At 46.2% G+C, this 12693-nt stretch overlaps 1 protein-coding gene across 2 annotated transcripts in view; it reads right to left on the bottom strand.

Moving 5' to 3' along the window:
• Nucleotides 1-12693, bottom strand: part of RAF1 (Raf-1 proto-oncogene, serine/threonine kinase) — a 289683-nt gene that overhangs the window by 110834 nt on the left and 166156 nt on the right. For both annotated transcript variants that reach the window (XM_082266446.1, XM_082266447.1), the window contains exon 3: nucleotides 957-1069. In XM_082266446.1, coding sequence (XP_082122572.1) covers nucleotides 957-1069 — 113 coding nt within the window. The remainder of the gene's footprint in view (nucleotides 1-956; nucleotides 1070-12693) is intronic.

Below are 12693 nucleotides of genomic sequence, written 5' to 3' on the forward strand. Positions count from 1 at the left end.
GGGGTAGAGACCTCTTCATTGATAGCCGGGAAGAAGGAGCGCGGCTGTCGCCTCCCCCCGGCAGTACGCACGCTCGGAAACGCGTCGCACTTCCTATGACGTCATCGACATCCGACGCTGTACCAAGCCTCGTTCTCACTGACGGACTGTGAGCCTCTCCTTCCCATTGTCAGCTCTGCTGCATTGCCGGCTATCAACAAAGAGGTCTCTACCCCAGTGGGACAGCTACACAGACCGGGGATCACGTCCATCACACCGCTCATCTTGAATCTCGGAATGGGTTTTTAGCGCATGAACATGTATTCAGATGTGAGTGCATTAATTTCTGTTTAATAAATATGTCTACAGTCTACACTTCGAGGCGCCTCTGTTTTTGTTTTTTGTCTGTAGTCCTGTGGAACCCTTGGCTTTGGTTTCTTGAAGGCTGCCCTAATTAGTGGACTTTCTTCCATCTGCATTCCTACCCAATGATTGTTTTATCTACACGGACTCTGGCTAATGGTATGACTCATGCGCCTATATACATGTTTATGTTTATCTAATTGTATTCTGCCAGCAGGGGGGTGGGGGTCTGGGGTTGTGGAGAGCCTTCCTAGCAAGCAGAACATAATGATTACCGTTAGTGCCTATAGCAGCCAGCAGTAATCACATGTAAAAAATCCACCAGGCTGGCTGTACCAAAGTTGATTGATGGATCGACTTGAGGACAACCAGCCTGCTCATGGATGGTTTGAATCTCAGCCAGTCCCTGTTTTACCGGCTGAGATTTGGTCCATCTATGGTTGGCCTAAGCAGATCAGCTCTAAATGCCACATTCCCATATGTTGGGGACTGAATCATTGCACAGCCTGTAGGATCTTAAAATGTTTCTACAACACTATAAAAGCCCACAAGCACTAAAAAAAAAAAAAAAAAAAAACCCTCATGCTATTTACTTATGGGAACCAAATTCTCACCTTTTGGTGTCTGGCAGAAGGCGGAAAACTGCACAACACTCCGGCTGGAGTCCTCTAACCTTTAGTGCTTTCATTAAACAGTCATGAAGGGTCATGCCATTTCGAACATTTACCTGGAAGTACAAATAAAAACACAACATCAGCATTAAAGTGATAGGGTTGGTATAAGTTACATGAAGTAGTCCATGAACAGAATGACTTGATGACTCCACACTTTAATATAGTGCCCAGGAAAACTTCAGGCTTTGCTGCACTCTTTAGTTAGGCCTCTGAGGAAGAGGGTATATCCCTCGAAATGCCTTAGCCCCCGTTTCTGCTGTGGAGTGTTGTCCTGACCCTCAATATTTATCATTCAGGTTCTTGAAATATTCAGGGACTAGCTGTTAAATTTTTACCCAAGTATGATTATATGGTTCTTGTGAGTGCAATTTTATTTCTTGTATTAATCAAAGGTGCTTAAAGCAGCATTAAACCAAAACTGTAATATAGGATTACAACTAAACAATTACTAGCTGTGGTGGCTGCATCAGTTTTCTTTTTAGTTTATTTCTCATATAGTTTCACCTGGTGATCTGGCCAGTAACAAACCTCCTGTATTAGTGTCCCCACTCTTGATAAAGGAACACTGGGGCACAGGAGATCACAGCATGGCCGGTCTAGGGAAAGGAAGGGGGGGGGGTATTAAATGCACTACCAGATTTAGATACACTAACAAATTTAGGCCAAATGCCAGCTCATGCTGCAGTTAACCACTTAAGCCCCGGAAGATTTTACCCCCTTCCTGACCAGGGGGTATTTTGTGATTCGGCACTGCGTGAATTTAACGGACAATTGTGCGGTCGTGCGACGCTGTACCCAAATGAAATTGATGTCCTTTTTTTCCCCACAAACAGAGCTTTCTTTTGGTGGTATTTGATCACCTGTGCGATTTTTTGATCATGCGCTATAAACAAAAAAAGAACGACAATTTTGCATAAATCAATATTTTTCACATTTTTTTATATGAAATTCCCAAAAAAAAAAATGTAAAAATCTAAATTTTTTAACATTTTAGGCCAATTTGTTTTCTGCTACATATGTTTGGTAAAAAAAGAAAAAAATTACAATAAGCGTATTTTGATTGGTTTGCGCAAAGTTATTGCGTTTACTAAGGGAAAGATTTTTGTAATTTTTATTGTTTTTTTTTTTTAACGAGTAATGGCGGTGATCTGAGATTTTTTTTTGCGGGACTGCGACATTGCGGCTGACAGATCGGACCCTTGACTGACATTTCTGACACTTTTGAGGGAACCAGTGACATTACTACAGTAATCAGTGCTATACATATGCACTGTTACTGTAAAAATGACACTGGCAGGGAAGGGGTTAACTTTATTGGAGAAGGGGGGGTTAAGTGTGTCCCTAGGGGCGTGCTTCTAACTGTGCAGGGATGTGGCTGTTTGTGTAACAGCAGAGATCTACAATCCTACATAGCAGGACCGTATGATCTCTGCTGTTACACAAGGGAGAATGACAGGCGGCTTTGTTTACATTAGCTGCCTGCCTTTCTCCCTCTGTAACGGACGATTGCGAGTGACCGGCGGACATCGGGTCCGCCGGTGTCACGCGCGGGGATCACAGTGAGCTGGGGCAGGAGCGCGCCTCCGGCGGTGCGTGCTCGCCCCCCTATTGGCTCACAGGCGAGTGACGTATCTATACGTCACTTTGCCTGCACGGGGCTGATTGCCGCAGTATATGTACTTGCGGTAGTCAGCAAGCGGTTAAACAAGCAGTTACAGCAAACCGTTTCCGTTTTCACATGAATAAATAAAAGCTAATCATAGTAAGCACCCCTGTCAGTGGTAAATGGTTTGTCTCAACACTCTTAGCTAATTCATTTGTAGGACAGCTTGTGCTGTTGAAAAAAGAAAAAAACAGATATATCGGTCAGATCACCAGGGAAACAAAAATGAATGAAAGCCTAAAAAAGAAAATGAATGCAGCCATCACACCTAAGAATTGGTAAGCTGCAATATAATAAAGGTTTGGTTTTGGGTTTATTAGCAGGTTAAGTTAATACACGAGGCTAGCGGGCCCTTCTTGTGGTCTTGCAATTTACCTAGGAGGAGCGAGAACACGCACATTATGAGATATACAGAGCATTTAAAGTTACAGTCCAAATAACACTGAAATATATGCAGAAAGCACAGCAAGTTCTTCATCCGGTCAGTGCTGTACTTCACTAGTTCTCCAAAGTCCTCTCTGCTGGTAACCCAGAGATCCGAGAACCCCCGATTGTGAAGAAATTCCCAAACACATTCACATACTCCAGTGGTGACTTCTGGTTTAAATGAACTGCATTAGATTTACATGTAAGGATTACCGACAACTTAGATTAAAGTGGTTGTAAACCCTCACATATACACAGTGAAGTGAATAGCCTCAGATGATACACAAAGATGAAATTAATTCTCTTGCATAAATTGTACCCGTTTATCTGCAGTCTTCTTTTTTCTACATCAATTCAAAAGTGCAGAATTGTGAAAAAATCCTTAAAGCGGAGTTCCGGCCGCAAAATAGTTCTTAGATTTTGTGGCATCCGCTTCCTTATTGTACCCTGAAAAAGAATTGGATATTCCCGATTTTTTTTTTTTTTTTTTACTTACCTTGTTTCAGCAGAAAATATATTCACCTTTCCTTCCACTTCCTGCCTGTGCGGCCGCGGCCGGCGCCGTCACTTCCTGTCCCGCAATGCATCCTGGGAGCTCTTACTGATCACTCCCAGGAGGCAATGGGCAGTGACGTAGGTGGCTGGCCGCTCCTCTCATCGCGTTATTTCCAAACCGAAAATGACGCGATGAGAGGCGGAGCACAGCGCGGACGGCGCCAGCCTATTGCCAGTACTTTCCTTTGTACTGGGCATGCGCGAGATTTCGCGCTGCATTGATCGCCCCCCCTCCATCTACAACCAGGAAGCAGGGCATATATGTGCACACTGCGGCTTCGGGTGACCATGGAAAAGATGGCGGCGCTCTGCAAAAATTTTATAAGGTAATATTTTAGTATTGTCAATCTATTATTTACATGTATAAAATCGGATTAGCGGATGTAAGAAGGGCCGTGGATCACTGTTTGGGGGGTATTTAAAAAATCTGTCAGTAACACAGAGATGGGGGTGGAGAGCTGCAGTTAGAGCTCCTGTCTCTTGTACAATGTATGAGAGCTGATTGGAGGAAAGGGATACACACCCCCCCCCCCCTTCACACACAGGCACAGGAGCAAAGGAGGGATACAGAGCTGTGTTGAGAATAGACAAGCTGTGTTCTCAGCTCCCTCCCCATCACAAATATCTCATGTGTTGGAAAACTTCTCAGGTTTACTCATGCTGATAACAGAGAAAGGAAACACCAGAGAGAAACACTTTTGGAGATAGAGGTTTGGAGATAGACAGGTAATCACCAATTGTATCCAGGTAAGTTTGGACACTGCAGACATCTTCCAGAAACTATACTAAAAGACAAAATTTGTATCCCCCCCAAAAAAAAAAAAAAAAAACTTTTAAGGCCCTTTTTTACCCTTGTGCAGCCTAAGGGCTCTTTCACACGGACGTTCCTATGTCTGTAAATCACCCCATCCGTTTGCGGGTGATATACGGACATAATGAATGTCTATGGGATTGCGGATGACCATCCGCTGACATCCGATTTTCATCCTTTCGTCCGTTTTGTGGAACGGAACAGAACCCTATTTTTCTTCCGTTTAAAAAACGGAACGGATGCAATATCGGATGTCAGCGGTGTCATCCACTGACATCCGCAAAGCCCATAGACATACATTATGTCCGTATATCATCTGCAAACGGATGGGATGATATGCGGACATAAGGAGCGGATGACAAGTGTCATCCGTGTCCGTGAAAAAAAAAAAAAAAGTGCTGGAGCGGATCGAAATACGGTCCGCTCCGTGTGAAAGAGCCCTAGAAGTCACGCGATTCTGCTGCAATTTTTTCAGGACTTGGCAATGCCGCTGTAATCTTAAAGGGCTATGGACTTCAAAATGCATCAAAGTCAGATCAAATTAGTGCAGATACTACTTTGAAGTCGCACAGATATGAACGGTATTCATTGGAAATCAAGTTGCACAAATGTGAAAGGGGCCTAAATTGCAAACTCCACCATAATTTATAAACACGTTAAATAGTAAATGGGCCCAAATCTGAAGATTGGTGTAACTGTATATACCTCCTATAAAAGTGAGATGTTTACCAGATCTTTCAAGAATTTAGGTAATGATTTTTATTTTTTTATTCTCAATAAACGTATTCACTTGTGGTCACACACTGTGCGTTTTCATCCAGCTCACCACGAAACGAGCAGAATAACTGTCTGACTTATTTACTTATTTATTTCGGTTATATTTGCCAAAAACAAGTCAAGCTCAGTTACTGGGTGTGGAAGGCAAAAAGGTCACAGGGTGAAAAAGCTCTTTCATGTTCCTGACTGCTAAATAAAAGCTCAATTTTGTGTCAGCTTTGACTTTAGAATCCCCAAAAAATATATACATTATTCCAGCTAGGGTGTTCTTCTAGGGAATTACTCAGAAATGTTTGTTATTTTTAATGGTGTCAGATGTGAGTTATGTAGACTAGTGTATTTTTCTTATTTGGATCCAAGCTATGCTCTCACTAATATTTATCTTGGACAAGGGATCTGGAAAGTCAGCTAGCTGCCTGCATGGAGCACACTGCAAGCGATTGACAACGCTTCTTCTATCTTTCTGTCATCACAGCCCGCTGGGAAAAGTACATGTTATTGGGGGAGAACTTCAGATGTCATATACATTCATGCATTAGAAGTGTGCACTAAAGCTACCCACCAAATTTTTTTTTAGGTTTTTAATCGAGTAAATGAAAGTTAAAGTAACACTTAACTCTTGTTTAAAAAATTCTAGTATGTATTCTTAAATCAAAAAGCTGCCTTCCATTATTACCCCTCAGCCCCCTCCAAATCCCTTTTTGCTGCTGTGATTTCAAGTAGTGGCCTCCAAAACGGTGTCCTTTTGATTGCCTTTATCCAGCCCTTGGAACACTATTCCTCCCATTGATAAGAGACACTATTGATCCTACTGACACCAGCAGTGAGGCATAAATCCTCCCACTATTCAAAGACGGGACACTATTCCTTCCACAGACACCAACTATGAGGCACTATTCCTTCTACAGATGCCAATGATGAGGCACTATTCCTTCCACAGATGCCAACGATGAGGCACTATTCCTTCCACAGACACCAACTATGAGGCACTATTCCTCCCGCAGACACCAACGATGAGGCATTATTCCTTCCACAGACACCAACGATGAGGCACTATTCCTTCCACAGACGCCAACGATTCCTTCCACAGACGCCAACGATGAGGCATTATTCCTTCCACAGATACCAACGATGAGGCACTATTCCTTCCACAGACGCCAACGATGAGGCATTATTCCTTCCACAGATACCAACGATGAGGCACTATTCCTTCCACAGATGCCAACGATGAGGCACTATTCCTTCCACAGACGCCAATGATGAGGCACTATTCCTTCCACAGACACCAACGATGAGGCACTATTCCTTCCACAGATGCCAATGATGAGGCACTATTCCTTCCACAGATGCCAACGATGAGGCACTATTCCTTCCACAGATGCCAACGATGGGGCACCATTTCTTCCACAGACATTCAACAATGGGGCATAGTTCTTCCCGCTGACATGAATGATGCGACAACCTTTCGGTCCACCGACAACAATGTTAGGGCACTGTTCCTCCCACTGACATCGATGGGGCACTATTACTTCTACTAAAAGTAATGATGGGGCACTATTCCCCTGACTGACACCAACAATGGGGCACTATTCCTCTTCCTACTGACCACCACTGCTATGCATTTGTTTTTAATCCCATTGACCACCAGGACTAAGATATTGTTTACACTGACAAAAGGGCATTTTCTAATCCCACTGGCCACAGTCTGGGCTCCCCAAAGTCTGAAAGACTGTAAACTGGCCATTCCTTTAAAATGTATGGAGACCCCTGATCTAGAGGGTGAATACACTGGTTCACCATGGTCCCTCTTTATGCATGAATGTAGCCACCCTCTCTTGCCCACTCCTTTGAATGATGGACAATGGGATTTGTAGTGGGCATACAGCAGTGCGCATGACTGCAACAAAGGTGCCCTGCTCATTCCAAGCAAATTACAAGGAGGCAGAAAAACACAGTAAGGAACAATTTCATGAAGAATTGATTACAGGGCCATTTAAGTAGTAGGTGTGTATGGAATATTTTTGGAAAGTAAGGATGTCATTTACTGCCATCAACAATCGGTCAAGTTTTAATTGTGGAGATTCTCGCTCCTGATGTTTTTGGCTGTCACAAAGGAAGTCAGAGGAACAAAGAAAAAAAACTGACAGAAGTTCTGACCTTTCGCCACTCTACTATGTACGTGTGCTTATGTTTCCATCTTTGTCTCAGACAGGTATCTTAAAACCAGGGGAGGAAGGTTAAGGCTCATTCACATTCACAAGGGTGTAGAGGGTTATACAGCACAAAGAGGTGTGTGTTTATGTGACCAGTAGGCATCCCAGAGTGACAAGTGATTGTGTACAGCCACCTGTACAAATCAATGATGGACTTGGTGTGCTTCCACAAACTTGAGGGTTTGCATGCCTACAGGGATGCCTCCCTCATGCTGTAAAGCAACAGCCCGCCCATGTGAATAAGGCCCAAGTCTACCTAACTGGGATGGAGACAGCAGTAAAAATCTTACAGATCCTTTAACCCAGGGAAGCTCAACCTTTTCAAGAGCGAGGGCCACTTAAAGGAGTTGTAAAGTCTCAGGGTTTTTCACCTTAATGCATTCAATGTATTAAGGTGAAAAACCCTTGGGGCGGCAGCTGCCCCCCAGACCCCCCCCCCCCCCCGTCATTCTTACCCGAACGTTCCAGCAACAAGCACGAGCCCAGTGGCTCAAGCCTCTGTCTTGAGTCCTCATTGGATAGATTGATAGCAGCAGGAGCCCACTGGCTCCTGCTGCTGTCAATCAAATCCAGTGACACAGGAGACGGGGGGCAGGGCCAAGTCCTGCTGTCTGTCAATGGATGCAACAGCGGGACTTGTGAGCACGGATGCCCCCATGGAAAGAGTCTCTCCATGGGGGCACTCGAAGAGAAGCAGCCAGAAGCGATGCCGGGGCTCCCCAGAAGAAGAGGACTGAGGCTTCTCTGTGCTAATCCCTTGGACAGAGCAGGTAAGTATAAATGGATTTTTGTAAAATCTTACCGTAAAATCCTTTTTTCTTAAGCTCATTGACAGACGTAGTCCTCCTTGATTAATATCAACTCGGGTTATACTGCCCTCTACAGGAGTAGGACTAGACAGGAAAGAAAACGTTCTGGCCACACCCTAGGGGCAGTCCCAGAGGGTATATCCTCTCACTTCCTGCTACAGCAAATCAGTTATGTCACAAAGCAGTGTTTAGAGAATTTAACCAAACCCAACTCAAAAAAAGAGGGGCGGGTACTACGTCTGTAAATGAGCTTAAGAGAAAAGGATTTTACGGTAAGATTTTACAAAAATCCATTTTTCTCTGTCGCTCATTGACAGACGTAGTCCTCCTTGATTTATATCAACTCGGGACGTCCCAAAGCAGTGCCACAAATGAAGGGTGGGAAAATGGAAATCAAAATCCAATCTAGAAGGCCCAACCGGTGCCAACTGGAAGTTTTAAAGGCTCATCAATCACACGATGAGACTCAACTGAAATTCCAACGGGAAAAAACCCTCGAGGTAGACCAACGGTCTCCTCAAATTGCGGCCTGCAAAACCTTGCGGCCAAATGAGGCATCCGCCGATGCCATCACATCAACTTTATAAAATTTTGTAAAGGTATGAACCGACGACCAGGTAGCCGCCTTGCACACCTGGACCACTGACGCCTGATGGCGGTAGGCCCAGGAAGTACTGAGCGCTCGAGTGGAGTGCGCCTTAACAGGGAACGGAGGATTCCGACCCTTAATAGAATAAGCCTGTACCACCGTCTGTCTTATCCATTTGGAGATAGTCGCGGCAGATGCAGGCAACCCCTTTCTGGGGCCATCCGTGATCACAAAAAGTGAATCCGTCTTACGGAACGATTCCGTAGTCTTCAGGTATACCCTGATTGCCCGAACCACATCCAAGGAATGCAACGCATATTCCTGAGGATGATTGGGCTTAGGACACAAGGAAGGTAGCACAATATCTTCATTCAGATGAAAATCTGAAACCACCTTAGGAAGAAAGGATGGCTTCGGATGAAGAACTACCTTATCCCTATGAACCACTAGATATGGGGAATGGCATGATAATGCAGCCAGTTCTGACACCCTGCGTGCAGAAGTGATAGCCACCAAGAAGGCCACCTTCTGGGATAATGTAAGCAAGGGAATCTCCCTGATATTTTCAAAGGGAGGTTTCTGAAGAACCGACAAACACCAAATTAAGATCCCAGGGCGGTAAGGGCGCGCGCACTGGCGGAGCCAAGTGCCGCACCCCCTGGACACCAAGGAATGAGTAGCCCAAGGCTTCTGAAAGAAGATTGCTAATACTGAAACCTGACCCTTGATAGTGCTCAAGGATAGTTTCTGCTCAACCCCCTTTTGCAGAAAAGCCAAGATTCGGGTCACCGAATAGGTACGTGGGGGAAATTCCAAAGATTCACACCACGCGATATAAGTCTTCCATGTGCGATAATAGACTTTGCTGGAAGTCGCTTTCCTTGTTTAAATTAGAGTAGGAATAACTGAAGCTGACAACCCTCTGTCCTTCAGTACCTGGGTCTCAATAGCCAGGCCATTAAAACCAGCGACTGTAAAGCACGATGGAAGATCGGTCCTTGAGACCACAGATCCTCCCTGAGAGGAAGTCTCCAAGGAGCGCCCGCGACTAGCCTGTCCAAGTCGGCGTACCCGGCTTGACGAGGCCAGCTCGGAATTTCCAGGATAACTGGAGTTCCCTCCACCTCTATCCTGCGGAGAAATCTCAGCAGCAATTTGAGAGGCTGCATCCGCTAGAGGATCGCGGGTGCGAGCCCTGTTGAGCCAACCTACCAACAGATCCATATCCGGGGTGCCCCAATGAAGGGACAGCTGGTGAAATACCTTTGGATGAAGAGACTATTCCTCTTGATCCAGAATCTGACGGCTGAAATAATCTGCCTGTCCACCCCCGTGATAAATATCACGGAGAGAACTGGAACTGTTCCCCCAATAAGAATGTTGGCCACTTCTATGGCCGCCAGGGCACTCTTGGTGCCCCTTGGTGATCGACATAAGTCATGACCGTGGCATAGTCCGATTGGATCCGAACCGGGCTGCCCTGGAGCTGCTCGGTCCAGTAAATCAGACAAAGTCTGATCGCTCTCAGTTCCAACCCATTTATCGGTAAGCTGGAATTTATCAGAAGAAATGACTTCCCCTGGCTGAGCATCGGAGACCGAAGCCACCAGACCAGAGCCTCCCTGGTCCGCTCACTAAATCGGATCCAATTGTCCAGGGAATCGGGATTCCGATTCCATATGAGAAGAATCTCCTCTTTGGAGAATTCGGGTATGAGACTGGGCAAACGGTACTGCCTCTAAGGAGGCGACCATCAATCCCGGCCAGTTGACGGACAGCAATATCCGAATCATTGACTGAATCTTCTGGAGTTTCTCCGCATAGAGAAACACTCTTGCCAAGGATGTATCCAAAATTAGGCCCAGAAAGTTCAGTCTCCTGGTGGGAACCAGGGATGATCTTTGGGAAAAGCAACGAAAACGCTGATGTCCTGCGAAGATGGGGATATGAGGATAGGCATCCTAAATGTCTATGGACGCCAGGAAATCCCCCTGATGCAGGGAGGCCACCACTGTATGGATGGACTCCATCTCTTCCAAGACCAGAATAGGACGCACCTAGCCCTTCTTCCTGGGCATTGTGAACAAGTTCGACTAGAACTCCTCCAAGGAATGGGAACTACCACTGCTTGTTGTATCAAGCTGTCCCCCGCAAAGCTTTTTAAGCGACCCGGGGATGTCGAATATTGGAAGGGAAGAATCGCACCGGTGGAAGTGATCGAAACTCGATCTTGTATCCCGACCATATGACCTTGCGAACCCCTTTATCCGGGATTCTGGAAAGCCCTGGATCCGGAAACCGGTGAAGACGTCCCCCACCCCTAACGATGGGTGGGGCCCATTCTGTCAATCCAACGGGATAACAGTGGCTTTATTTAGTCTGGAAATCGGTGAGTCCACTATTGGTGGTACCGTCCATCTTTGAAATGAGGGATTCCTCAAAATGATAGCGCCTAGCAATGCGTTTGGAAATAGCAGGGCTCATTTACGGACGACCCTATTTGGGCAAGGGAAACCCTTCACCATTTTGGTAGGCTTGCTAGTACCAAAAAAGGAATATGAGTCTCAGCTACCTCTGCCGGTGTAACCTCAAGATTTAAGGTTTCCCAGACAGACAACTAGTGCTTCCACCAACGCTTCTTGTGCTATGGCGGAGGCAGAAGCGTCCTCCTCACTGTCTGAGGAGACCGTACCTGAGACAACAACCCCAGAAAAGGGACTGCAATGACCAGCTCAGAATCCTTATCTGAAGTATCAGATGAAATAGGGGTAGGCGGGGGTCGCTTTTCTTGACCCCCGTCCCTGACAGGCTACCTCCACCCAGGATACCAAAGACTCCAAACTGCTGATAATGCATCATCACAAGTGGGGTACTGGAGGGTCCTGCGGCCACCTCGAGGGGATCAGTTGGGGATACATGTGTGGCAGGGTTCATGATTAACAAGACACTTGCCAGCAAACAAAAAATTGCAAGAAAAAACATTTTTTTTTTTTTTTACTTAGTCCCCCAGCGCAATAGAGAGAGAGAGAGAAAGAGACCCCAAGGCTCACCTGATGCACATAAGTTTCTTATCAACCTGCTTCCAGCACTGTCTGTTACAGACAGGAAGTCTTTGGCTTGCTTTCCCTGGGCCAAGGAGGCGGCTCCGCCCCTTTACACGCCTTCCGGCGCCTCCCAATTACTCCACGAGGTGTTTGGTCACCTCAAACATGGCCGCCCCCATGCTGGAGACACGAGGCTATGCCAATATGGCGGCCTCATGCAATCTGCAGGAAAATGGCGGCGGCCTGTGTAGGATAGCAGCGGCTTGCCAGCTAGCAGCGGCCTGCGGGATGAGTGCATTCGGCCTGTGCGGCCTGCGGAAGTGCCTCGGCCTGCGGGAGGTGTCCTCGCTTTCTAGGGGGATGGCGATCTGTGGCTGCAGTAACTCAGGCATAGGCATCGGCCTGTGTACACACTAGACAGGTAGGATACCTCTATACCTCAATAGTAATGCCTTTGTCAGAGAAATGGCCATGCTGCAACTGGCAACTCCGCCAGTACTTCCAATGGCCGCAATGGACTCAGGCCATAGACTCATTGTCAGTGAAATGGCTGTGCTGCAACTGGCAAATTTGCCAGTACTTCCCATGGCTGCAATGGACTCAGGCCATAGACTAATTCACTGGCCTATAAAAGGACTCTGCTCAGCCCATCTGATTGCTGGATTGTCTTCAGCTCTTCCTGTTTCCTGTGTATTGCTACTTCCTGGATTCCAGTTTGACCCGGCTTGTTTCTGACCTGTCTGCTCTCTCTCCTGGCTTCGACCCACGGCTTCGTCTGACCCTTCGATCC

The sequence above is a fragment of the Pelophylax lessonae genome, assembly GCF_965119305.1.
Source record: "Pelophylax lessonae genome assembly, chromosome: 8".
NCBI lineage: Eukaryota > Metazoa > Chordata > Amphibia > Anura > Ranidae > Pelophylax > Pelophylax lessonae.